The following is a 27,747-nucleotide window of genomic DNA, read 5'->3' as shown; positions in this document are numbered from 1 at the left end:
ATAGTGGCTGCTACCTGGGCCTCCATTGTAAGGGAGGACTCAAGAAGCATGCCTAAACTCCTGACCTTAGGGATCGGTGTTAGTGGCACCCCGTCAAGAGTCGGCAGATGGATCTCTCCCCTTGGACCATCCCGACTCAGGTAGAGAACCTCCGTCTTTGTCAGATTCAGTTTCAGTTGACTCAGTCTGAGCCAAGATGCCACGGCTTGTAAAGCCAGGTCTAGATTTTCCGGGGTACAGTCGGACCGGCTACCCATCAATAGATAAAGCTGGGTGTCATCCGCATATTGATGACAATCCAGTCCATACCTCCTGACAATCTGGGCAAGGGGGTGCATATAGATATTAAATAGCATCAGGGATAGGACCGCTCCCTGTGGCACCTCACAACTAAGAGAGTGCCTCTGGGATACTTCCTCCCCGATCATCACCCTTTGTCTCCGATCTTGGAGAAAAGAGGTCAGCCACTGTAAGGCAGATGCCTGAATCCCCACATCGGCAAGGTGGCTAGTCAGTAGCTGATGGTCAACCGTATCGAAAGCGGCTGACAGGTCTAATAGCAACAGCACCGCTGAGCCGCCCTGATCCAGATGTCACATGAGGTCATCTATGAGGGCGACCAGAACCGTCTCCGTCCCGTGACCTGGCCGAAAGCTGGACTGGAATGGATCCAGTGCGGAAGTGTCCTCCAGGAATCCCTGTAGCTGAATTGCCACCGCCCGCTCTATAACCTTACCCAGAAAGGGAAGGTTCGACACCGGCCGATAGTTCGCCAATACGGCCGGGTCCGCTGATGGTTTTTTTAAGAGAGGGCGGACCACTGCCTCTTTAAGAGGCATGGGAAAGATCCCTTCTACTAGGGACCTGTTGACAATACCTTGTAGTGGTTCACGCAGCCACGTCTGGCTCGCTTTTATAAGCCAAGACTGGCACGGATCCAACCTACAAGTCGTAGGGCGCACAGCTACAAGGATCCTGTCAACCTCCTCCAGGCTGAGTGGAGTGAAAGAATCCAGAATTGGACCAAAAGACACGCTTGGTGCCTCACGTTCTTCTACTGTATCAATTATAGCGGGTAAGTCGCGTCGGAGCGACGAGACCTTATCTGCGAAAAAACACGCAAAAGCCTCACAGCCTATTTCCAATTCTCTAATATTTTGTTTGCCCTGCGGCAAATTTGTTAATGACCGAATTATACTAAACAATTGTGCTGGGCGCGAGGTCGCAGATGCAATTCTGGACGCAAAGTGAGCCTTTTTTGTGGCCTGAACTGCCATCTCATAGGTCCGCATAAATGACCTATATGATGTTCTCGTAGCTTCGTCACGAGTATGACGCCATTGTCTCTCTAGTCGTCTTAATCGCAGCTCCAGGGTATACCATGGAGCGGATCGTGATCGAGGATGAAGAGGACGTTGGGGAGCGATTTCGTCGATGGCCGTGGAGAGCTGGTCAGTAGAGGAAGCAGACTGCAAGTTCTAAGTCAGTAGAGGAAGCAGACTGCAAGGGAGTTGTTCTGTTGCCTAACAGACACTTCTCCCTGTCAGTCTAAAGACATCTGCAGCATTGCAATGACTGCCTTTTTGGCTGGCCAGTGCTAATGGGGCTAAATCACAGGGAAGAAAATCACTTATAGCTCAGACTAACTACAAGGGAAAGGGCAGTCACATTGGGCAGCTGCCGGCTTTCAGTTTGTGTCAAAGCACTAAGACAGGCTTGGAAATAGAATTTATAGAATAGCAGCTGTGCTGTTCTCTTAATTTGCACACTCTTGGTGGAGTGAGGTAACTTTCTCAATGCTTGGTCTAGTGCATTTGGCTCAGAATCAATATATTCCAAGTAATTCTTTAAATTTGACCTTAACAAGAAGCGTCTGCCTTAATTTGACTGTCTCATAAATCGTCACTGTCTCGGTGCTGGAGGCAGAGTACCTTGATCAAGCATGTCTAACTGCTTGGAGATACACAAAAAAGGATTAAAGAGCCTGGTGTGATCCCTGATATAATTAATTACCAAACACATACAAATCTTGTTAGAGATGCTATGGGTGAAAAGAAACATGAAAAATTCCTGACCTATCTTCATTAAATGCAGTCAGAGACCATACAAAGCTAAGGAGCTTTAGGAGCTGCCTATTAATAAGCAGTCTTCTGAGATAAACCAACTTCCTGCCACTTACCAAACCACAGTGATAATTCATTCTCTTTGGTGAAGATGTTTTCTTATTCTTCAAAGTTTCGAGCCTTACAGGCTGATTTGCTGATACTTCAACACCAGATTACCTCCTTGAATTATATAGCTCAGCTGCTATTTTTCTGCAATGCCACCTCTTCAACAGGAAGATGAAATTGTTGTCAAAACCTCTGTCTCATGGTTTTGCTGCACTGTGAACAAGACATGCATTCATGCTGTATTAGAAACTAGACAAAAGAACATTGAAGCACCAGACAGTCATTAAATTATACAGTAATATTTTTTACATTTCTTCTTTGACAGTTGTAAATTCAACTTCTTTCAGTTGGTGTCCTTTGTTTTGGAGAAGAAAAAGAGAGAGAAATTATTTCAGGGCCAGATGAGTTCATCATAATGATGCACTGCAGTATTAAAATGAAGGCCCACAGTTATAAATTGGTATAGAAAATTAATTGCAAACAGCAGTGATTCCCAGTCTAAAGCATGGTAGTAATCCATCAAATAAACCATCCCACTGTATGCATCCAATACAGGGAAAGAAGGCCATTCATTCTTGATGCTCCTTGTGGCACCAATGGTTTAGCCACAGGGAGAAAGTTAGGATGCACAGAATAGTGTAACCCAGGTTGCAAGTTAACAGTCATGGAGGTATAATAACCCAGAAATAACTGTCTAGGGAACACAGATCATCCATGTAATAACTGTCTTGTTAATTTTAGGCAAAAGGAAAGAAAAAGACAACTTTTCAGTAGACTTCTCATTGTCTAAAGTCATTCTCTGCTCCTCTTTTTACTTCAGTCTCAAGAGCCTTGGGTTTTTGGACCTAGGTGGAACTTGTAGTAATCCAGATTCTTTCGCAGGGAAAATAGGATTTTATTTGGAAAGTAGAATCACTGCCTGAAAGAAAAGGAAGGGTCTTTATTGAGGAGGAAAGACCCATGGTAACAGTGTAAAACAGTTCAACAAAATACAACCTGATGCAGGGCTAACTGCACTGTCTCTAGCAGGTTGCACACATGCTAGTCCCTGGCATAGACACATCCCCACAAATCAATGCTTTGTATGTTTTGCATGCTCCAGAGAAAAATGTGAATGAAAGTCACTATTGTCCTAGGACAGGGGTGTCAAACTCATTTTTAATTAGGGACAGATCTGACATAAATGAGACCTTGTCAGGCCGGGCCATGTGTGCCATAAAATGTAATGCCAGTTAGGGAAGATATAAATTTTATAAAGGACGCAGGCGAACACAAAGGTTTTTTTTAACTTAAGATAAAACATGCTTAAAAATTAGCATTCTTGCAATATTTTGTTTATTTAACCGTCTCTGATAACTGACACTTCTTGCTTTGAATTTTTGCATCAAAAACTGTAGACAGTGTCTGTGCCATAGCAATCTTGATTATGCTGTTCAGGTATGTATCTGTAAGTTGCAATTTTTGACATTCACTACAGGAATCTCATGGTCAATGCTTTGAGCCTAAGACCCAGAGGAAAACATAAAATGACTGGGCATTGTACATAAGTTGCTTCATGTACTGGTCAAGAGCATGTGAAGGCACCATGACACAGACTGAGGGCTATGTGTTTGTCTTGAGGAGCCTCAACCAATAGAGAAAATAGAGACTATGTAGCTCCTGTGCGATTGAGCAAACCTGACAAAGCAAGCTATATCACAGAAGGAAGCAAGAGAGAGAGGAAAGGAAGCACACCTGTTCATGGGCCTGATAGGAGTCCTCTGGGGGCTTGATTTGGCCCTTGGGCTGCATGTTTGACACCCCCATCCTAGGACTTTGAAACAGTTTACACCCTTCACCGTGAGATTGAGGCTGCCACTTTGGCTGAAAAACTACAGCATATAGGCTGTTGTGGTTTCCTATTGAATGACAAATTGTCATTCTTGGGCTGATAATTTGAGTCTATGGTAGCTCTCTTTCTTTTTTGTTTGGTAGTGTTGCTATTTCGTTATGACAGCTTCTGTGGGGGTGGCCTTAATGGCAATAGTCTCCAGGGTCAGAGTGATGAACTGGCAGCTATTGATAGGGTTGACTTAAGATATTAGTGAGGCCTGTGGAAGTGGCAGTGAGTGGAGGGTGTCTCCCTCTGTGCTGCCCCTATAGGACGTAAGACATGCTTCTGAATAGCCCCTCTGCAGCCTGCAGCCTGCTATGGACTAGTGTAGCAGAGTTGTAGATCTGGGAGGCATCAACAGGTATAAATCTCTTTTGCAATCTCTTTGCTGATTTGGGTTGTTTGGGCAGTGAAAACAGCCCTGTTCAGAGGTGCTTACGAAAAGATGTTACTTTCCTTTGTCATTGCAGGATTGCTCCCTATTAGAGATAATAGATATATATTATAGAGACTAAACTAGCTATTGTATGCTGAATTCCTCTGAGAGATGCCATCGTTGGGGCCACAATATGGTTATAACTCTGCTGACTGCATACTAGTGCAGCTAGGTCCTTAAAGGATTCAGTGAACAGGGACTGAATCTTAGTCTATTTGAGGCATTTGTTTCCTCTTTGGACAGTATTGGTGTTAGAAAAAGGCTAGTACATTTAGAACTCTAAGATAGCAGTATTATAGCCTTTGTCTTTCTCTGATAGCTACAGCTTTGGTTACATCATGCTATCTTTTGCTTGGGTCTCTCTACAGCAATGTGTAAGTACTCCCAGTTGGCCAGTTACAGATAAGGCCCTACACTGATGGTAATAAGGCTTACAGTAAACACAGAGGCATTCATCTCCAGAAGTTTACATGTGTTTTTGTTTACAACATTTATAAACCCAACAAAAGGCAAAGGAAGTGGGTGGCCTGACCTGGATAGCCCAGGCAAGCCCGATCTCGTCAGAACTTGGAAACTGAGCAGAGTCAACTCTGGTTAGTACTTGGTGGAAGACCTCCTTGAAATGCCAAGTTGGGAGGACAGGAGCAGGTTTGATTCAGCCACCTCTCTGAATATCCTCCAGATCCCAAATAAAGGTCAGTCACCAGAGATTGACATGACTTCCAGCTGCAGACACGCTTGCACACACACACACACAAACAAAAAAAATAAAAGGGGAAAAAACCTTAACCCAAAATGAATTAAGAACCAAAAGATTTACAGTGATTTACACTGTGCAGTCATCTCACCTTGAGTATCCATGAGAAAGGTAGACTATAAATAATGCAGAAATAAAATATGTAATTTAGGAGTGTTGAAGAGCCTGATTCCCATTATCATGGATCTTGATCTGATATTGTGGTATGTGGTTGGCAAGCTGCCCAGTTTACTTGTCAAAGGTTGACAGATGACTAGTAGATTTATAGCCTTTTGTTTGGCCATGGTCAAATAATGTCAAATATTGCATGTCTTCAAGATTGCAGCTGTATAGCTGGCAACTTTTTGAAGATTTCATTATAGTCAGAACAGGCAGCTGTTCTTCTTCTTTACCCCTTCAGTGTTCTGGAGGAGAATTAGTGGCATAGCAAATGTTCTCCTAGTGACTGTGTGCTGTAATTCCCGGGATTTGCAAATAGAAGGCAGTCATCATGGGCAAAGAGCACAAAATAGGTTTGCCCTGTGAATTCTTTTTATATAATCATTGTTTATTAAAATCATTGTTTTGCTATTGCAAACTAACATGTTTTTGTAATTATTATAAGCAAATATCAGACTTATTGGTGATTAATGTTTTGTTTGTGTTTTGCCAAGAAAGTTGATGCTTCACAAATGCATGAGCATGCTTTGACAAATATTTGACCAATCAGTTGGCCAGATCTTTAATAAAATATTTAACTTTTTCATAGTTTGATTTTTTTTAAAAAAGCCGAAGTCTGTTTTGTAGTGCAGTCCTAAACAGAATGTCACTGGGAACTGAGATAACCCAGGTTTGAATTCTGTCACTGCCATGGAAGCTTGCTCTGGGTGACCTTGCTGAGGCTAACCTTTCAAGCAAACCTTCCTCACAGGGTTCTTGTCAGGATAAAACAGGAAAGAAGAATTATGTAAGCTGCTTGAATATCCCTTGGGGAGAAAAAAGAGGTATAAATACAGTAAAGTGTTGTTGTTTTTAAAAAACCCTTCCGAGATCATTAATTTTGGTGGACTTAGGTACAACTTTGTTTTGAGTTAAGTAATCCTTTTTCTTATAAAATACCAAGATTCCCCAGTCTTTGGAATTTTTTTCAAGATCTTGAAATGAACTGGTTTGCAACTGATATTCATTTCAGTTTACTAATGTAACAGTGCATGTACAATATGTGACAAACACCAAGGCATTAAAAATCCATTATCATAAATTTCTGTTGTACTGAAAACCACCGTTTGGAGGAACTAACTGATCCATAACGAATGACATTTAAAAGCCTTATGTGTTTAAGCGACCAGTGTAGAAGGAAAACAAAACAAGGTGAATTACAGCTTTGTGTTTGCCAGAGCATAAAGCAGCTAACAGTAATCCAAACAGAATAGAGCAGCCAATTTTCATTGGAAAGAACTAAGAGTTGTAAAAAGCTTTATTGACTACTTAGTTAGTATATGCCATGGAAGAACTTTTAGTGTGATACCTTCTGTTTGACAGAATCAGATTCCAAGATACTTGAAGAATTCAGTATGTCTGTACTATAGATTCAAACCAGTTTCAAATCTGCTTACTGTTGTGGTTTGCAACTATGGAAATTTGGGAATTGTATCTCCATGTAGAGGCAGGATTGGATCTACATGTTTTTTGAGGGAGGACAAAATTAAAAAATGATGCCTCCTTATGGGCCATTTTCTCTTATGGTCTCATAGAATACAATGGGCTCCATACCCAATTTGATGCCCCCCCCCTCTGTCGGCATCCGGGTCAAGCACCCCCCTCTGCCCCCCCCCTGCCCCAGATCCGGCCCAGTATAGAGGTGAGTTACTTAATTTTCAGCACAAAATTCCAGGGTTCTTAGGAAGAGCCATGATACTTGACAGTGGTTTTCTCCCATTGATAATACATCTTCAGCTCTAAATGTTTGTAGGTGTCGAACATATCAAGTAACGGTATATCTGTGATGAATATCTGAGTTTGAAGAGCTGAAATATAGATCAAGTGTGCTGTTAAGGCTAGGACTTTCTAACTTGTTTAAATAGAAAGCAGTTCAGAATTAGTTTTGAAGATTGATTGTCTTTGGTCTGGTCTCTTTTTGTTGCTTTTTAAATGTATGTGTATAATTTTTGGTAGATGTCATGAGTGGAAAGTTGATGCAACGGTGAACCACTTTGTTGAAGCATTTTGCCGTGGTATAGCTCTGATTTCATTTCTGTCTATACAACTAGAAAAGCCTTTCAAAAACTACCAAACTTCTAAAAAGTCAGGTATTTTCAGTCCAATTTAAAGGACTTTATCACTGCTTCACATTTTAATTTGACTTTTAGAATAGAATTGCAAAAATATTATTTTTAGAATTGCAAGAATAGACACTATTGCAAATGCATTTTTATGAACAATGGGATAAATTTTGGAAGCAGGACAGTGTAATATTTAAAAGTAAAGTTGCCAGTGAGGAATGTTAATATGAAGTTTCATTTTGAATGTTAAGTTAAACAAATAATATTGAAGTCTAGAGCTGAAAAGGGTTGATCATTTTTCAGATACAAAAGCAAGTGGAGCCCATTAAGAAGCCTGTTAAAAAAATGAGCAAGTTGTATGAGGAAGCAAAGTCTATGAGGGGAGAAGTATTTTCCATTTCTTTAAATCTTCTTAGAGCTTAGGCCAAAAGTACTATGGGATATAGCTAGATGGACAGTGTACATTTGCACATTTTAGATGGCTTCAGCAGAGAGTGGAGCTGTGACTTAAAAAAAGAAAAAGCTTATACAGAATACCACTTAATAGAAGTCCTACAGACTATGAAAGGGTTGGTTTTATCAGAGGATTAATAGAAGCTTAACTGTCAGAGATTCTTGGGAGAGTGCAGCAAGCTTTTTTTAATTTTTAATTTTTTTAAAACAGTTGTAGAGATGATTCATCTGCCTGATAATCCTGAAACATAAACTAATTTTCTGTTACATGTTGGATTTATGATTACAACATAAATCAAAAAGAAGACTCACAGCCTATGATTGCATAATAAGGATAAAGTGGTAGTTAAATTAATTAAAACATAGTGGTTGGTTTGTGGGTGCAGATTGGAAGAAACAGTTTTAGTAGCATTTTTAATGTTTATCCCCTTTGACTGTGCATAAAACTTCTTTGGAGATCTTACCTGTAAAACGTTTTGCCAAAATTTTATTACTGCCATTACTCAGTTTTATAGCACTTCGCAGAGTACATTTTTTCAATTCTTTACATAGCTTTACAATTTTCATTTATCTTCACACCGTCCTCATGAAGCCGGTTTGGGAGAAAGAGCAAACTTTTTAATTCTCCAATAATATTTTTGCTCTGTTAACTTTTAAATTCTAAATTATATCAAGAGAGGGAAAATCTGAAACAGATATCAAATTATGCATATGAGAAGAAGACAGTAATATTTTATTTGAATAATACAGTGCATATTTATGAGAGCAGGTATAATGCTGTGGCTGAAAGGATATGCTCTGAGCCAAGCAATCTCCAGTTCAAATTTCCCTTAACTTTAGGTCTGCCCTAAAGGTAAACTATGATCTCTCTGCTACCAATGCGTAGTACAAAGACAATAAATCGGATCCTCCTTACAAGGCTTTTAGAAGGTTTGCTGATAATTTATGTGAACCATTCTGAACAGTTGAAACCCTCTATATAAATGCTATGCCTTAACTCAGCGCTAAAGTAGAATTTCACTAAACTGTCAGTGTTTATGGCTATTAAAAAGAGAAGTGTACCTATTAGTTCTTCGGGAAACAAATTGAAAAATAATTTTCTGAGGCATAGTAGTGCAAATGTTTTTAGGGTGGCAGTTCTTTAATGAAAAGCAATGAAGCAGTCTAGCATTTGACTGAATAAGATGAAAAGTAATTATGATGATGTTGACTCATTATAAACTACTGAACATTTTAACCGGCTCATTCCTGAATTCAGACAGTCTTTTAGTAGAAGAAGCATTTCTTACCTAAATGATCTAAATGAACATTTGCATTGGCTGATATGAGTATGTGCAGAATTACAGCAAATTGTACTGTTAAAATTGCCAAACATATGCCAGTTCAGCAGTTGTGCAGGCAATGCTTTATTTCCAAGAGAGTCAACTAAACCTGATTTTGCATTATTTTAAAGAGAATTATCTTGTAAACTTGGAATATTTCCATTAATGACTTGTTTGAATGAGGTCCACATTTAAGTTGTATATGATTAAATCAGTCTGAGAGTGTGAGAGTCGCTCTATTCATTTCATCAGCTTTTAACATTTTGGAAAAAATTAACCTGCAAATCTCACATAGAATTCAGACCCAGGACCCAAGCATTTCTTCCTCAGGCCTAGCCAGGTACAACTCATCTGAACTTTCTTAGTCACTATTTTATACACATAATCTAGGGTTGTCAGGTCTGTGTTGGAAAATACCTGGAGACTTTGGGGATGGACCTGGGAGATGGCAGGGTTTGGGGAGGGGAGGGGTCTCAACATGATACAGTGCCATAGAGTCTACCCTTCAAAGCAGCCATTTCTCCAGGGGAGCTTATTTCTGTTGGCTGGAGATCAGTTGTAAAAGCGGGAGATCTCCAGGCTCCATCTGGAGGCTGGCAACCCTAAATAATCTCATGGGTAATAAAAAAAACCTGTCTTATTTTCAAAATGGCAGATGGGTTCCTAGTGAAAGGGTAAGCTGTACTCATGCTGGGGTCCTTTTCAGAACCGTAATGTTGATTTACTTTTCCACAACATATAATGAGTCCGTAGAATTTAGACTGCTTGCAGCTACTCCTGGAGAAGATTAACTTGGTTTTTACTTCCTGAAGTTGGACTCATAAGACTTATAACGGTTACCTCTTGATTTTTCTGTGGGTTTTTTTTTATCCTTAAAGTTGAGTATTGGAAATGCCTTTTTTTTCTCCCTCAGTGTTTTGACACTTTTAAATTTCTTTTCTAGGTCTTAGTTTAAAAAGTTGTTTTGAGTCCTTCAGCCACCGTTTCAACTTGTTTTCTGATATTTTCCATCTCTGTGAGCCATTTTGTGCTGTTTTTATTTGTTGCACCTTCTTTTAGTTTAGAAGCCCTTGGAAGCCTTGAATGTTTTCCTTAGTGTGCTTTTCTTCTTTCTAAACCTCCTTGTGTTCCATTTTCACTTTGACCTTGCCTCTTAAACTACTTTCTGAGATGATGTGATGCTACTTCAGCAGTGCAAAGCAGTGATGAACAGAGGAATTTTGCTATAGATACATCATGGTATAGGGATAAAAATGCCAGAAGTAGTACAAAAAGATATTCACATAGCCGTACTTGAAGATTAGAGGCAAAACTTCAATCAGAGTCTCTTATTGCTGTTAAGATGTTTGCACTGAGTACAAATTTTAAGTTTGCTGCTCTGGGTGTTGAGGAAACGAATGCTGGAAAGTATACCAATAAAGCCATTTTTAGAGTACCCTGCATTTGGTGTGCCCATTGTGTGAAATGCAGTGGGCTGGTTTCTTTGGATAGGGCCTTGTCTGCAGTGGCACTGAATCCCTTGCCAATCTTGATCCTTGCCAATGTGATTGTGTTTCACTGGTGGTGATGATGGTGGGATGTTGTGAGTGGTTTGATTTGAACTTATGCTGTGTGGGTTTTGGGGGTTTTTTTGTTCTGGTTTGCACAGCCTCTGCTGTGAGTACTTTATTCTTTATTGGCTATTTGTTGACAGTCTGGAAGATTGGCTAGGGAAGGGATGGGTACTCAGATAAGCAAATTATTATGTATTCAGGAGAGATGTACTCACAACTTCTTCCTACAATCCTTATTGTTTCTTTATAGCTCCAGTGTTGTAGTGAGCTGTCATTGTGGTCAAGAAGGAAGTCCGTGTAGTACAATTTACCCTCCCCCAATTATGCTGCTGGTGGACAGATTTTTAAACTGTGATGCCTCTTTTCTCTTCCAGGCTTCATCTTTTGTCTGTACTTTTCTTGATCCTTTGTATCACTGGAGACTGAATAGTTAAGGGATAGGCATGAAAAACAAATGTATGTGTGTGTGTGTGTGTGTGTGTGCGTGTGTATGTCTATTGACAATTTTTTAGCTGTTAGGGACTTTCAGAAAGTATTTTTTCCGCAAATAATTACGCATATTTTAATCATTGTGCATTCTTTGTAAGCCCCTTTGCCAAGAGTACTTTTATCAAATACAATTCGGACTTGAGTAGATGTTAAATTGTGTCCTGTATACTGCTGCATATGCTATATAAACTAACAATGATAAGATATTAAACTTCATTGGTCCTAAAAGGGATTTGTATATTAGTGTAGTGGGCAAGCGTGTGAATGCCTTATATTGATTACATTAATTGATCTTAGAGTTTAGATAGTAACCATCCAGAGAGAGACAGTAAAAGAAAATTGTGAAGGTCATTTATATTGGCATGAAAAACATGTTGCTCTTTCAGCACTAATTAGTATGGCCTGATGATTTCTTTGCTTCATTATTGGATGATTATATTTGCAGCATTTTGGCCCTTGTGATCAGTAAAGATATAAAAATGTAAATTATTACATGAGGTTAAATGTGTACATGTGACCACACATGAAACAAGTACTTTTAAACTTTTTTTTAACTTTTTGTGTAATATAAAGCCAGCATTGTAGAGAATGCTTTCAGACTGATATAACTCACAATGAAAGAGGCAGAAGAAGCAAATGCTTGCATTTATGTGCAGGTTGATTATAACAGTGCTGCAACCAACATTGGTTGCTCATTGTTATGTCCCACTTCAAGCCCATTCACATTATATTCTCTTTACCCTTCTGTCCTTTTCATTGTAAGCTGTATTCGTGGTGCCCAGTAGTCCCTCTTGCCACTTCCCAGCTCTCTGCAAGGAAGCCAGTCTTAGGAACTTACTACCAGGGCACTTTAAGATTAATCCCAAGAGGGAGGCAAAGCTCTTTCACCTTCTCCCAAGGTTGCTGCCAGCATACTGGTATTTTTCAGGGGCCAATCCAACGCTGTTTCCCCTGAAGGATCAACAATCTCCAAATGACCAAAGAGATACTTATGGCATTCACACTCTCTTCTGAGTAGGGCCGAAAGGCACTGATCCCTTCTCCAAGCCACTTACACCAAACAAAAGGTTAAACAAAATTTATTCTGCTAGTACAGGTATTTTCCCAACACCATGTGACAAAATAACAAAAGCTTTAAAAGCTGTCTAGTTACCTTGATCCTCAGGCCAGTTGTAGATAGCTAAAAGGTTCAGAGTTCCACAGGCACTTCCTTCTGGGATGGTCTGGCCAAATCCACCAGGATTCCCAATATTACTCTTACTGACCTTCAGGTCATCATGGCTCCTTGCCTAAGCAAGCAGCCTGGAAGACTAAAACTAGGAGGAGAAATCTCCTCTTTTACTAGCCCACAAGCTTCTAATTGGCAATCAATGCCTAATGCCTTGCAGCTGGTGGTTCCACCCTGGGACTTACAGCAGAAGGTGGGAAATCCTGTAGATTTTAGGTCACTAAAGCTTAACACTGGCACTTCAGTATTAGTGACTGATGAAATGGTACACCCTGCTACTGTATTTAGACCCATAATTTCCATGGGGCAGATTTTGAGTCCAGTGGCACCTTTAAAACCAACAAAAGTTTATTCAAGGTGTGTGCACATGAAAGCTCATATTTTGAATAAACTTTTGTTGGTGTTAAAGGTACCATTGGACTCAAAATCTGTTCTACTGTTTTAGACCACCGTGGCTGCCTACCTAGATCTAATTTGAAAAATGTACTTGGAATCAATAACTTTTCTTATTTTCATCATAATTTGGGTTACTAAATTAACACACATCTTTTATGACTTCTTGAAGATTCTGGCTCTTTTGATGCATTATCATGTGGCTTAAGAAGAAACCCAGTATTCCAAATTCATTAGTTGCCTCTCCCCAGTGCCTTTACTTGTCCAACAATTAGTGTGTGCTACTGAACAAACTGATATCCATTTGGACAACTGTGACAGTCTGATCAACTTAAACTTTCCTTATAATGTTATGAAATTTTGAACTGTAACATTCACTTTCATTCATACTCATCCAAATTTTAGTTGGCATAAGATTAGAGAAGGGCTGGGCAGAGGTTATAGCCAGTATCTTTGGGGTAAATTTGAATGATGCTTATTGATCAAAGTAGGTAAACATGATTTGAAGTGCTTATAAGGAGAAATAAAAATAAACAAAAAAAAGGTCACTTTCCAATTGACTTGTAATTGTAAATCTAAGTAGACCTTTATTATTACAGCCGATAGTAATGCCAGTTGTTGTTGATATGTTGAACAGCTTTGGTTATGCATTTAAGCATGTTGTAGCTTGCAGTTTCCCACGTGTACAAATACACATTCTAATAATGTTATTATTACTTCTAGTAGTATATGTAAACATAATGATAACTTGAAAAATGAAATTCTGCTGTTTTGGTAAATGAATTTAAGATACTGGGGCAATTAGCCACAATCCAATGTAGAGTTAAGCTCATATCTAAAGTTGGTGTACTTAAACACATTTAACTGTTGGATTGTGGCCATCATTTCTTCTGATAAATGCACAATGAAGATGTGTGATGACACTCTAGCTTTAATGGACTTGCAAGAACCAGTTGGTAGGAGGGGAACTTTGGATATGAAAGGGGAAGAGTCTAGCTTTTATTTTAATGTGTTAAATTACTCTTGTATTTTTTTTTTTTTGAATTTTAAGAAGTAACACATTCCTTTTTTCCTGTTAAGGGAGGACTGAAAAACAGTAAACACGAGTGTACTCTGTCATCTCAAGAATACGTCCATGAATTACGGTCAGGTATCTCAGAGGAAAAACTTCTCAATTGCTTAGAGTCCTTGAGAGTGTCTCTAACAAGTAACCCAGTCAGGTGAGTTGGGGAAATTGTTATCCAAGGAAATTTTAGTTGATGATTTGTGGTACTACAGAATTGTCAGATCCAAGTCCTGTGCCACACACAGGAAGAAATATACTCCCTCTGTTCTCTTGGCATATTACCAATATGCAATTCTGTAAAGCAGTAAGCTTTTTTAAACAATAGGTACTTTCACAGAATGAAAAATTGCAGCTTTTATTCTGATCCCATCCATTGCTAGTCAAAAACTTCTTTTGTGGGGGTGAGTATTCTTGTGACTAGAGCAGCTGCATGAAAATCTCCTTTTGTTGAAAATCTGGATGGATCTTTTTGACCTCTGAGATGAAATGATTGACCAAATTACTTACCTTTGATGGTCTGTAAGACACCAAATTGAAAAACTGAGAACTGCTGATGAGTAAGCTGTGAGCAGGTTTCTATATGTACACTTACTATCTGGTTCCTGCAAATGAGCTTTGGTGGATTCCAAACATGTCTTCTTTCTGCTTGTAACTTCAGAGTTGGAATACATTGAGGTTTACCAAATGAGCATGACAGGTTCCTCCTGTTATGGATAAATGAATATGATTTTGGAATGGCATGGGTTTATCTGTCTGATTTGGGAAAAAGATGCCAAGCTACATTCCAGGAAGGAGAGTTGACCCTTTAACTAGATGGGGCAGAGGATACAGGAGAATCAACATGTCAAATGTGTTCATTTGGCTACCGTGTGCTTACTTTATAAAGTATTCCTTGGACTTCACGCCCTTGCACTAAGTATTTGAGTTTGCACACAAGAGTAATTTTGGTGCCGAATACAAATGCCTTTAACTTCTATTATTGAAGTGATTGAACAAAAGTTGTCTTGGAGAAAAATTTTGAAGTTGTACCTAAATTCTGATTAGCCCAAGAAGAGAACTCCAGGTTGAAGGGAAACACCATAGACTGGAATGTAGTTCTGTGTCTCCAGGAACTCCTTAGTAGGCTTCCCAGTGTGTGTGTTTGGGGTGGGGGGTTGCCTTGAACTTAACTGTAGGGAGAGAGATGTCCAGACATTGTAAGTATATCTACTTAGCTACTGCATTTCCTTTGTTTTACTAATATTTGGCATTATTCTACTTGAGTATAGATGATTCTCAAGTATCTGTGTTTTCTAGAAAAAGTAAACTTTTAAAAACTTGATCTCTTGGATTACAATCTGTCTGACAGCATGCTGCTTTAGTGTCAGACATAAACAAGGGCATGGTGCTGAACTGGACAGCTCCATCAGAGAGAAAGTGAAGGGTGACCTCTATACACGTGCATATTTCAGGAAGACAGTAGAGGGCAGCCTGGATTAGTAGTGGGACCAGTATAAGGGGACAGTTAGTTCAGAAGTGAAACTGCCCCCACGTTGATCCAATCCTCAAGATTCAAAGGTGGCAGACTACCTAATTTTATCCCAAGGGGAAAATCAATACTTTTTTTCAAAAATAAAGCTTGCTGCAGGCAGCCCTAGTGTGCAGTACTTGGGACCCTAAGACAGCTGAGGAAGCCAGGAATAAGGGTATGATTGCAGCTACTGCTTTTCTCTCTAACAAGCATTTAAGCAAAAGGTGGACTATGCTTGCTTGATGTAAAGATGATATTTAACATATTCCTTAAACTTTCTCTGATAATATAATATAGGATGATGCCAGCTAGTTGTGTGACATTACTTTTCTGCCCCTTTTGGCCATCCCGGTTCCTTAGTATCTGACTACTTAAAATAACTTTATGTATGTTATTAACCAGAAGTGGCAATTCTTGCCACTATTCAACATTTTTTTAATTGGATTTTTGACCACCTTCCCAATAGCTGGGCTCAGGGTGGTTAACAGCAAAATTATAATTTGCAACAAAACAAATTATAATTTAATAAATAAAACCAGAATAATACATGCCATAAAATATCACAGTTCTTGAAAAAAGATGACATCTAAATCCTGGTGGTAGTGCTGTCTTGCAAGGTGAGGGAGTTGAAGTGGAAGTGCCAAGATGAAACTGTATCTGCCCTTGGCCAAACACTTTGCAGAACATCTCTGTCTTACAGGCCTTGCGGAATGGTAGTAAGTCCTGCAGAGCACAGATGGAATTTGGCAGAGAGTTCCAACAGGTTGGGGCCAAAGTAGAGAAGGCACTGGCCCTGCTCAAGGACAGCTGGATGTCTCTTACTGGGGACCACCAGCAGATGTTGGTTACCAGAGTGCAAGGCTTTCTTGAGGGTATACTAGGAGAGGTGTTCCCACAGGCACATGGAACCTTGGCTGTTAAGGGCCTTAAAGGTTAACACCTACACCGTGAACCTGATCTGCTATTCCATTAGGGGCCAGTGCAGCCTCCATAGCAAAGGAGAGATGATGAACATATATGATGAACATATGAAGCTGCCTTATACTGAATCAGACCTTTGGTCCATCAAAGTCAGAATTGTCTACTCAGACTGGCAGCGGCTCTTCAGGGTCTCAAGCTGAGGTTTTTCACGCCTATTTGCCTGGACCCTTTTTTGGCGATGCCGGGGATTGAACCTGGGACCTTATGCTTCCCAAGCAGATGCTCTACCACTGAGCCACCGTCCCTCCCCGAGATGTGAACTGTGTGTGTGGTCACCAAAAAGGAGGACCTGGGCTGCTGCGTTCTGCACCAGCTGGAGTTTCTGGGTAAACCTCAAGGGTAGGCCCACATACAGTGAATTGCAGTCATCAAGACTGGAGGTGACTATTGCATGGATTACAGTGGCTAGGTTGGGGCATGGCAGGTGGGGGCCAGCTGCCTGACTTGGCGTAGTTGGTAAAATGCCGGATTGACAATGCTGGAAACCTGGTCCAGTGAGGCTTCCAGGATCATCCCCTGATTCTGGACAATAGGTGTTGGTTTTAAGGACATACCATCTAGAGCCGGGAGTTAGGGCCCCACACCAGCAACTCCCTAGCCCAGCCACAGAACCTTTGTCTTAGAAGAGTTCAGTCTCAACTGGCTCTGCTTTAGCCTTCCCCCTACGACCTCCAATCCCTCAGCCAAACTGGATGGTATCTGGCCAGTCATCCATCAGCAGATAGAGCTGGGTGTTATCAGCATGTTAATTTCCAACAGTTCTGGTTAGCATGATCTGTACATTGATTATGGTCAAGCTGTGATTCATAATGTGTGGGAAATATCTTTATATACCTAACTGATGTTGCCCTGAATTTTTCCCCTGACTCAGCAGCATTTTTGCTGCTCTATTAATAAGAACCTCCAGTTTATCTCTGCTTTTCACATCACTGTGTTTGTATTCAATTCAGGGATTCTTGGGGCAGGCTTTGTGTTGCATTCTATTAATCCTTAGTTGACACTGCTGTGAAAAGGGTATTCCTATCCTATGCTGCTGATAACAGTGTAGATCATATGGTGTATATACAGAGAAAAATATGCTAAATCCAGCACTCTTTGTGGTCGTATGGGGGAATGGAGAACAGTGCTTCCTTCTGCAGAAGGTTTAGAAACTTGCCATAAAGCTTTGGCCTTGGCATGTTTGATCCAAAATAAAGGCAAAGGAAGGTGAACAGAATCCTTTGAGACAGGTTTTGAGAGATCCAGCTTGCCTGTGTTGTTCAGACTGCACTGTTGCTTCATTGTCTTCTTTGCCTTCTCCATTAACTGCTCTTACATTCGCTTCATGAATAAGCGTTATCTATTCTGTAGCCTGCTTTGTGTAAAAGTTTTCCCACATTTTCATTTTTTTGTTGTCATCCAAGTCTTAATTGTCTTTTGAGTGAAATGGCTATGCTTGGGCTTATCTTTCTCGTACTCACAGTTGCTGTTATAGTTTCAGCTGCTGTCTTTGTTCAGATGACTTTCAAATCTTCCTTTTAACAGCTATTTGAATTCTGCATTGTTGAGCTCTATCAGGGAAGTATCATTGCTATTACATTTTGTATTCTCAGATGCTTGGGTTCAGGCTTAGACAAGGAGAAATTAGCTAAACCAATCATCTTCTCTGATTGTGACTAGAATTGTGTCCGTCTCCTTTTTCTCTTTGAATATATGAGGATAAGGACAGAAAAAGAGGATGGTTGGTTGATTGTGCTTCTGCTTCTTTATATTCCACAATCTTAGTATTAGTTCTTGGTCATATTTTCTTGCTTTCTATTTACCTTGCCTAGATAGTTTTTTTTGTGAGACAGAAAACCTTCCTCTTGTTTATCTCTGTGCCACAAAGTATTATCTCACTGCTTTTATCAATTTTAAATCCTCATCAGTCTGTTAGTGAGTACACGTTAACAGAATGGGAAAGCAAGGAAAGGAGAGGAGAAAAGTGTTTTGTAGGTACCAGTAAAGGAAATTTAAGTTTCCACCCATTTAAGGAATTCTGATCAGTGTTTCTAAGTTTAGTGCTGGCATGAGGGGAAAGTTAGGTGTTTTGTAGGTACAAATAAGGGAATTCTAAGTTTCCACTCTTTTCAGGAACATGAACCAGTGTTCCTAAGTTTGGTCTGGCATGTTATTTGCTAAGTGCCACACCTGAATTTCTCCATCCAAGTTTCAGAGTATGGGAGCATTCATGGCTATTGACTAAGACATTTGAATAGAGCATTAACCCTTGGAATTCACGGGCACTGATAAGCTGTGATTTCCCATGTTAAATGATATGCAGCCAAGCATTGAGTTACAGGTAGTGAAGTTAAAGGCTTCATTGGGTAAAAGGTTGATTCTCTGTTCCACGTATCCCCGAACATAGTAATAATACAAATTGATCCCACAATTATGGGATGGTTCTACATGGTTCTGCACATCTCTACAACTGATCCTGGTTTGTGATAAAAGCTTTGTTGATTAAAAAACTGTGTTGAATTAAATCTAAACATATTTTAAATGCTTTAGTGTTCCCACATAGGCATGGGGCAGTGATGATGCAGCATCAGAATTTCTGGTTTTGAGATTAGAAGTAGATCTAGTGACAGGAATTAAAACTTGTTTAAAATTTATACTGTGCCTTTCCAAGTTACCAACACAAGTCACAGAGTCGTAAAATAACATCCACACAGCAATACTGAACCCTTTCTCATATACTTAATAGGCTCAAACAGAATATAAAAGCTTGAAGACATGAACTTGAGGCTAAACCTAAAACTTCAAAGTTAAATGCTGACAGAACACTATGCAGATCACCTTGTTTCATTCCTCAAGCATCAACACAGGGAAGACCCTGCTCCTAGTAATCTGGCAACTTTAACTGGCCACAGATAGTAAGACAGAGGCTTAAAAATACAGGCAGGCTTGTACGGGGCCCCTTGGGCCCTCTCCCTTGGAGGTTTGTGGCTGGACAAGCCAGGAAGTATTGTCTGTTCTGATTGGGCTTTCCACCTCTTGTTTCCAGAGTGTATATTCTGCAGTGCGTCTCAAAAGGCAATCTGGACCTTGATGGCTCTGCAGAGCCATCTAGTGATAGAGTGTTGCATACACCTAACCAGAACCAATATGCAGAACATCTCTCTCCCCCGCCCGTCCTCCATTAGCAGCCACAGTATGCTGCCAGTTCTGTGTGAGGGTTGCTCTTTCGTATTACTGATATCAAAGACCAAAGACTGTGATGTCTTAACAAATGAGGAGATGAGTGTCTGTAGTAATAATAATGTTTAAAAAACCCATAAAAATACCTAGGTCCCTGAGTGGTTCAGCTGATGAATGGGAATTATTGGTGCTTGTGGTGTTCTTGGAGTATTATTGAATGCTTGGAGTGTTCAAAACTCTGCTTGTATATTTCCTTTTCAGAAATTCAGTATTTATATGTAGAATGTCAGTGGTTCTAAAAACCCCAACACAGTAGCACTTCAGTTGCATAGTGTTGTAGGTGTCCTCCAGATTCTCTTTTAACCACTTAAATGTGTGTCAGTTCTTCTGTTTGGAGGATTAAAAGGACTTCAACAGAGTGTTTGTAAGAATGGAGATAACGTATGTGGATTTTGTATAGAATCAGAAAAACTGCTAAAAGAGAACTCTGTTGGTAAGGGATTAAAACATATTCAAAAGGTCAGAGTAGCCTCAAGAAATACTTATACAAAATTAGAAAAAAGGCAGACCACAAGGAAAACAGCTGATTGATAATGCAGCACTATGTAACACCTTTTAATATGATCAACTAAAATGTTTGTGAGGATATGATAACCAACAAGGGTGATAAGCATTGGGAAAGAGTAGGTTTTTATACCTTGCTTTTCTCTACCTCACGGAATCTCAGAGCAGCTTAGAATTGCATTCCCTTCCTCTCGCCTCAGCAGATACCTTGTGAGGTAGGTAAAGCCACGAGAGTTCTGAAAGAAACTGTGACTGGCCCAAGGTTACGTAGCGTGTTTCACGTGGATTCAAGCCCAGTTCTCCAAATTAAGGTCACTGCACCTTAACCAGTGCACCATGCTGCTTTTAGCTGATAAATATATATGTGTCACTCCAGGTAGCTTTTGTGTGCTTTCTTTTTACTTGCCTGTCTAAAGGGCCTCAGCTACAAAGGGGAGGAGTTTCTAGAACCCACCTGAGCCGTTTTCTTTCTTACTCTACTGCTCCTTGGACTGGTTGTCACTCTTTGGGAGGGATGGAGAGTTAGCAGGGGAGTCCTGCAAGAGCTTAATTAGATTTTTGCAGGCTGTATAGTCCCCCCCCCCATCTCTGTGGATCTGGAGTTGGTATGTCTGGCCCACAGCCAGCTGCTCTGGGCAACTGGCCCAGCCTGTGACCCACCTGGGTATTTCCTGACATTATGGGGGAATGGCCTGTCCTTATTGGTGAACTGCAGCACTGGCTGACTATGACTTCCTGTGGTATCTCTGGAGCAGTTCTGATAACAGTTCTGGACTCCTACAGTAGTGGAGAGTCTCATCCATGTCTCCCAGTCTTCTCACTGCTTTGCTGCACCCAGTTAAATAGAGGTCTTAGACCCCGGACAGTGGCTTTTTCCAGGACTAGGGTTTGTGTATTCATTACTTAATAGTATTGCAGCAATTATGTGTTCAGATGGGGTAGCCATATTGGTCCAAAGCAACAGAACAAAGTTTGAGTCCAGTGGCACCTTTACATTACTAACAAGCTTTAAACATTACTAACAAACTAGAATATAACAGGGAAGAAGAAAGAGAGCATATAGTTCGGAATATTTAAATGTAATGTATAAGGGCTCAGCTCAAGAAATCAGAAAGTAAGGTTGTGAATAAGATCTTACCCTTGTTCTAGTAGCACGTTCTTTCTATTTGCATATTCTTTTTCATTTTCCCAGTGACCTTTGAATTATCAGTATCTGAATTTTCACTATTAATATTCAGTAAATTGCCAGTGAGAATTAAAGAGAAATACTCATCTACTGTATTCAGCATATAAGCCTGAACATTAGCCACTTGCATTGTACAAACATTGATAGAGATAACACAACAAACACTGGACATCTTCACATGAGAACAGTTCCTTGGGGCATGCATAGAATTCCACATAAAATTTGTTTCTTTCACAGAAGCCGCAATTTGGTGGGGAACAGCAAATTCTATAATAGCATTGTTTGACTTCAGTGGGCACCTATGATGACATGAGTGATACCTGCTGGTTTCATATATCTTCTTACCTATATTCTACTATATTGTACTTTACCCTGCAACAAAAATGCCAAAAATGAACATGCACACTTTGCATAATCTACTTGAGTGAGTCTCGCAATGTGAGTTCCTGTTAGCAGTGCCAGCGGTTTACTCCCAAACCGAGGAGTGACTGGGTATCTGGCCTTAGAGCTGCCCTCTGGGAAAGCTTTTTATCAAGCCCTGGAAGGCAACAAAATCCTCTGCTGCATGGGGGCTTTTTTCGAGGTCCAAGTTGGTTGCATCAGCAGGCTTGGTTTTGACTCCAGATCCAAATAAGTATTGGTCCTTGTCCTCAGATCCGATGAACCCACGCAGGAGTGCTTCAGAACTTCCTCCAAAGAAGGCAAAAATGAAGACCAAGCATTTGGAGTTGCTCATTATGACACATCTGAAAAAATTGGAAATATGTCCTCTCTTTCAACTTGAAATCATGGATTTGATAATCCTGGAGGACAATACCTTGCTGGCTCTGTGTATACCTTCTCTGCACCTCTAGGATTGGGACAACTCTGTGCTGAAGTGTGAAGCCCTGCTGGATTTTCCATCCCATACTGCAGCATCTGATTCAGCCAACTCCAACTCAATTGTTTCTAACTCAGTTGGTTCCAATGTGGTCCACCATCTCTTCTGCATGAATAACAATTCTCTGATTCAGATGCTGAAGAAGACACATCATGTTCTGTCATTGGTTCTGAGCTTCTTTCTGATCCAACACCTAATGGGCAATGGGTGATACAACTCCAGTCTCCCAGAATGAAGACTGTCTTTATTCAGAGCAGATGCTGGTAATGGTGAAGTTCCTTGTTTTCAAACTCCAAGCCACAGAACAAGATCCTACTGTCACTCTATTTGGGTGTGCTGTTTTTTGGTGGCATTTCTCATCCTTAAAGACTTCCTTGACATTGTTAAGCCAAATTGTCCTCAAAAGAGGTTGGGGAATTAGTTTTGGGGGGCAAGGAAAGCCAATGAAAGTGGGGTCAAAACCTGTGTATACAGGAGGTAGACTCCCAAAAACTTCCTTCAATAATGAGGAGATTTCGGTAAATTAAAAATATATTTTATTTAGAAATTACTTACACATACAAGAAGAACAAATCACTCTACAAGCACACAGTTCCTAAGAAAAATAAAAAGTTGAGATGGACAACACCACAACCATGTTCTGTCTTCAGCAAGCAGGGTAGGACAATTTCATTAGTGACAAAAATTGGAATTGAACAAGTCAGCACATCTCTCTGCAGGCCATTCACATTGCTGGTGTTCACAATTCTTAAATCTCCTGGATTACAAGCGGTCCATCTTCCCTATGTTAGAGACCTCTGGTTTGCCCATAATCGACCTTTTTTGCAGCCTTGGCCAACATCAGTGCCATCAGTTTCTGTTCCACGTGGGAGTACAATTTGGATTCTGTTGGAGACACTTTCTAGGTCCAGTGAATGCTGAGTCTGTCCTCTGTGTTTCTCCTAGTTCCCCTATTGGGCAAAGTCCCCACAGGATTTGGGCTTGAGGGACGCATTGAATCTTAATAGCCCCTTTCTGACCACCTGTGTCTGGTTCTCAGATCTGCTGGATGTGTCTGAGGGACTCTACATTAACTTGCCCCCAACCTCAGGTCTCCTTGACCAAGGGTTGCTCCAACATCATTATGTTGCCTGGTTCCTTCTGACAGCATGGCTCCTAAATCCACCCATATGAAGTTTTCACAGGGAGTTCTGGATGTGCTTTTATATTCCCCTAAATGTGCATCTCAAGTGGGAGAGGTTTTCTGCTTGGATAAAGGGAAAGGGTTAGATCTCTTCTTGCTCTGTGCCCTGATTCTAAATTCTAAATCTATCCTTTCTCCGAAGACTAGACTAGCTCCCTCATCTTTGAAAGTGCATTTAGCTGCAATTTTTCCCTTTCACAATTTCATATATGGTTCTGTAGCTTTTTCTCCACTGCACTTACATTTTTTGAAGGGCCTCTACAACCTTGCTTCTCCAAGGGCCCCTATTGTTATACAATTTTCCATCTCTTTGCTATTGTAACAGCTGATGGTAACTTTTTGATCCCTTGGCAATGTGCTCTATTTTCTTTCTTTCTTTGTTTCTTTGTTTGTTTGTTTCTTTGTTTGTTTCTTTGTTTGTTTGTTTGTTTCTTTCTTTCTTTCTTTCTTTCTTTCTTTCTTTCTTTCTTTCTTTCTTTCTTTCTTTCTTTTCTCTGAAGGTCTGCTTTTTAGTGGCAATTACATCTGCTAGGGGAGTTGGGGAACAGGCAGGTCTTAGGGATGACTATCCCTTTACTTGGTTTCTTCCCAATAAGGTTGTTCTATGACCTAATTTTGATTTCCTGCCTGAGGTCATTTGAAGCTTCACCTAGCTCAGATTGTCGCACTACTGGCATTTTTTTCTTAATCCTTCCTCCTGAACAGAATGAGCTCTACACGTTTTAGATGTCAAAAGGGCTTTATTATTCTATTTACCAAAGACATGGCTTTTTTGGCTGGATCACAGTTTGTTTGTTTTGCTGGCAACATCATCACAAACATTGCCTCAATGGATTATTCAGATTGTTAAACTTTGTTATGAACATGCTTTTGTTTCTTGTGTACTGTCAGTTAGAGCACATTCCACCAGACCTCACACCTTTTTAGCTGCCTTTCTTTGTGACGCTCCTCTACTAGATTTTTGCAAGGCTGTGATGTGGTCTTCTGTAAACATTTTCAAATGCCACTATTCTGTGGATAATATGCCAGGCAAGAATCAGCTCTTGGGAAAGCTATTCTGCATTCTTACTTTGATTGAGAGACACCCACCTATGTCCTGGTGCATAGCTTGTTACTCTCCCAATGTAGAATCGCACAGAAGACAAAAGACAAAAAACAAAGTTGCATTTACTTGTTGAGTTTTCTTCTGTGCAGGGACACATTTCCTGCCTCCTGCCGTACTGTGAGCTCTCAGACATTAAAGTTCTTCAGGGGGTGGTGGTAGCTCAGAAAGTTGGAGGGGAAAATGGCCTTTCGCCCTCTCAGCATGCAGTGGTTTTGATGAGAAAATGCAACCACATGTGTCAAGAGGAAGGGGTCCCTTTCCAGTCTACAGAAGCTAGAAGCTGGGGCCCAGACTCACCTGGGTCCTGTTTGCAGTGCTGTGGGGAGGAGAAAGAATGAGGGCTGCCATGGTGGTTCTCATTGGGCAAAGGGCAGACTGGCAATGAGTGCAGGAAGCCTGCCCAACCTGACGCCAGTGCGATAAGCAAGTCCTGGTGGTTTGGGTTGGGTGGGGGTGCCCTAGCCACAACTTAGGGCACCGTACTTCCCCTGCCTGCCATCTTTTCACCATCAAATGACTTGGCTGGGTCTCTGCTACTTGTTAGTTTAGAGACCTGCCACGTTGGCTACATAAGTTTGCAGAAAAGGGAGGAAGAGCCAGCTGGAGAAGAGGGTTGACTGCTAGTTGAGGTATAGCCATGGACAGGGTGCCTGGTGAGCTCATGGGAGTTCAAACGCTCCCCCTCTTTTCTTAATTCCACTGGGCAGATGGGATGCTGCAGGGGAGCTGTGTCATTCGAGCATCATCAGCTGCTGCAGAGGCTTAGGGGTCCTAGTCGGCCTGATGATGGGATGGCTGAGCACTCCCCCATTTTATCCTCCTGTCCTTTAACTGGGACCGCAGTCGTGATTAGCTTCCAGTGGCATTTGGCCTTTTTTCCTTTCCACCCTAAGTACTTTTCCTCTTTGCCTGTGTCAGTGTGAGCTAGCTTACAGATTTTTGACCTCTGGTTCACACATCTTTGTCTTAGCTCAGGAAAAATAGCCCCAGAGCAAACTAACGTATGCAGTAGCTCACAACTTTAATACCAGTAGCTCACAGTTTTTGCTCACAAGATTCCATGGCTTAGAGGGAACATTAGTATTACTAATTATAATTAGTATTACTAATTAGTATTACTAATTATCATGTTATATTGTTGACTCTTCCCCTTCAGCATTGATATATTCCATTTTTCATCAATGGATATGTGTTAACGTGTGTGTGTGTGTGTGTGTGTGTGACTGAATGAGAGGAGAGAGAGACTGAATTGCATATAGTATATAGCCTCTGTGTATTTTAGTTTAAAACTTATATGTTGTACTTAAAGCACAATAAGAATGTTTGAGTTCATAATAATTTTCATTTAGTTGACCTTCTTCTTATGTCAGCCATAGTCTTTGTAGGTATAGATAAGAAGGAGCTGTGAGTAGATGATAGCATTTTATGACTTTGCTAACTGGTACTGTGGTCCCTTCCAACTCCTTGTTATTCTGTATTGAGCAAGAAGTAAAATGTTGATTTAGGACATTGTTTACTATTTAACCCTCTAACAAAGATATAAAAGTAAAGACTGCCTCTCCCCCACAATAAGAACTTTGCACCCCAAGCCATATTCCTTTGTATATTTGCATCCCAAGCCATATTCCAATATATCTTGGGAGAGAAAAGTTCCCAGAAGTCATCTATGTATCCAAATGCCAAGAGCCTAAAGATACCCTTTCACATAAAGTGAAATGTTTCTTTCAGGTAGATTCACCCTACCCTTTTGGCATAATAAATAACAGCAATACAGTACCATTCTTTTATAAAGCTGTGTTTTGAAACAAATGTTTTGGAAAGCTAAGCTTCATCACATTTTAAAAGAAAACACCTAAAATCAATAATTTATAACATTGTGTCTTGGTAATTTCCTTTCCCGAGATTTAGCTCTCTCTGGTGAGGTAAATGTTTTCCAGGTTATCAGAAAGCATTCCTCAGGTTGTCAGAAGGATCTGTAGATCTCTGTAGCAGTTAAAAAATGTTTCCCTTGACCAGTATTTTTGACAAAATAAATAAATCCATGAGATAATTTTGTATTTCAATATATTGAATGGTCTAGGGTTTTAAAAAAGGAAACAAGAAAGAAAAAAACACCTCAGCAGAAAAAAAATCAGTAGATTTTGAGAGTTGTTTTGTTTCTTAGATGTTACTTTAACGGGAAAAAAGTCTATAAGTTCATGGTTGTACTTTGCTGACATTGTTTGCGAATGTGCAGGTGATGATGTCCTACAAGGACAAAGTTGTAGACACACTTCTTTCTGCATTCTGCAAAAAAAAAAAGTGCAGCTAATCTATATTTATATTTTTTCTCATTTCCCTAATGACCTACTTAATAAGTTGTCTGAAGTGAAACTGATACTCATGAGCATGACTGTGTTCCGCTTATTTGATTGCGTGTGTTGAATATTATCACTTGGGAGGAGAAAATGGTGTGGAAGAAGATGATTTCCATATAAAACTGTTAATGGTTGCATTGCATGTATTTTTGCATTCTGAGTGATAATTCCTGTAATCAAGTGATATTAACATGACATAGTGCATGGCAAGTTTTTTTTTTTTTTTTGCTTATGTTCACAAGAATCATCATTTTGTCTGCTTCTGAGTTGTCTTTACTTAGATCACAGTTGATGAAGCTTTTTAATTATAGAGATACTAGAGAGTAATTTCTGCAGCTACCATCTGGGTTGCGGTTTATGAGCCAAGGTCCATGATATTTCACCTCACTGACCCTCCCACAATCCTCCATGTGGTTTTCAGAGGTCTGGGTGTCTCGTGGTGGGGTTTGTTGGGAGTGTCCATGGCAGACGTGCTGGTGCTGATCAATTACGATTGTCAAAGCAAAGGGAGGGGGGATTGACTTCTGCAGCCCTGGAAACACCAATAGTGGCTCTCCAAAGTTCAACGGGCAGCACTGGTGTGACAGACTGCACTTTTAAGAAGCTCAGATTTGTTGTACAAACAGCTGAAGAAATATGAAAATTCTAAACAGAATCCAGAGAGTTGTGAGTGACAGATTGTTCCAAGCAATCTGATTGGTTAGCATTAGCTGAGCAGAGAAAGACTTCTGAACTGCATGCTGAAGAGAGATTCTGTCAGATTGTTTTCAGATTGTTTTAAAGTAGTTTTGGGAGTAATTCTAAGCAGTTCTACTCAGAA

At 40.3% G+C, this 27,747-nt stretch overlaps 1 protein-coding gene across 1 annotated transcript in view; it reads left to right on the top strand.

Moving 5' to 3' along the window:
* The window catches only part of DIAPH2 (diaphanous related formin 2), a 446,439-nt gene that overhangs the window by 45,910 nt on the left and 372,782 nt on the right, over positions 1-27,747 (top strand). The window contains exon 6 of the mRNA XM_060249401.1: positions 14,017-14,156. Coding sequence (XP_060105384.1) covers positions 14,017-14,156 — 140 coding nt within the window. The remainder of the gene's footprint in view (positions 1-14,016; positions 14,157-27,747) is intronic.

This window comes from Heteronotia binoei, chromosome 11 (genome assembly GCF_032191835.1).
Source record: "Heteronotia binoei isolate CCM8104 ecotype False Entrance Well chromosome 11, APGP_CSIRO_Hbin_v1, whole genome shotgun sequence".
Classification (NCBI taxonomy): Eukaryota; Metazoa; Chordata; class Lepidosauria; order Squamata; family Gekkonidae; genus Heteronotia; species Heteronotia binoei.
Note: the sequence above shows the minus strand (reverse complement) of the source record. Positions and strands in the feature narration are given on the sequence as shown.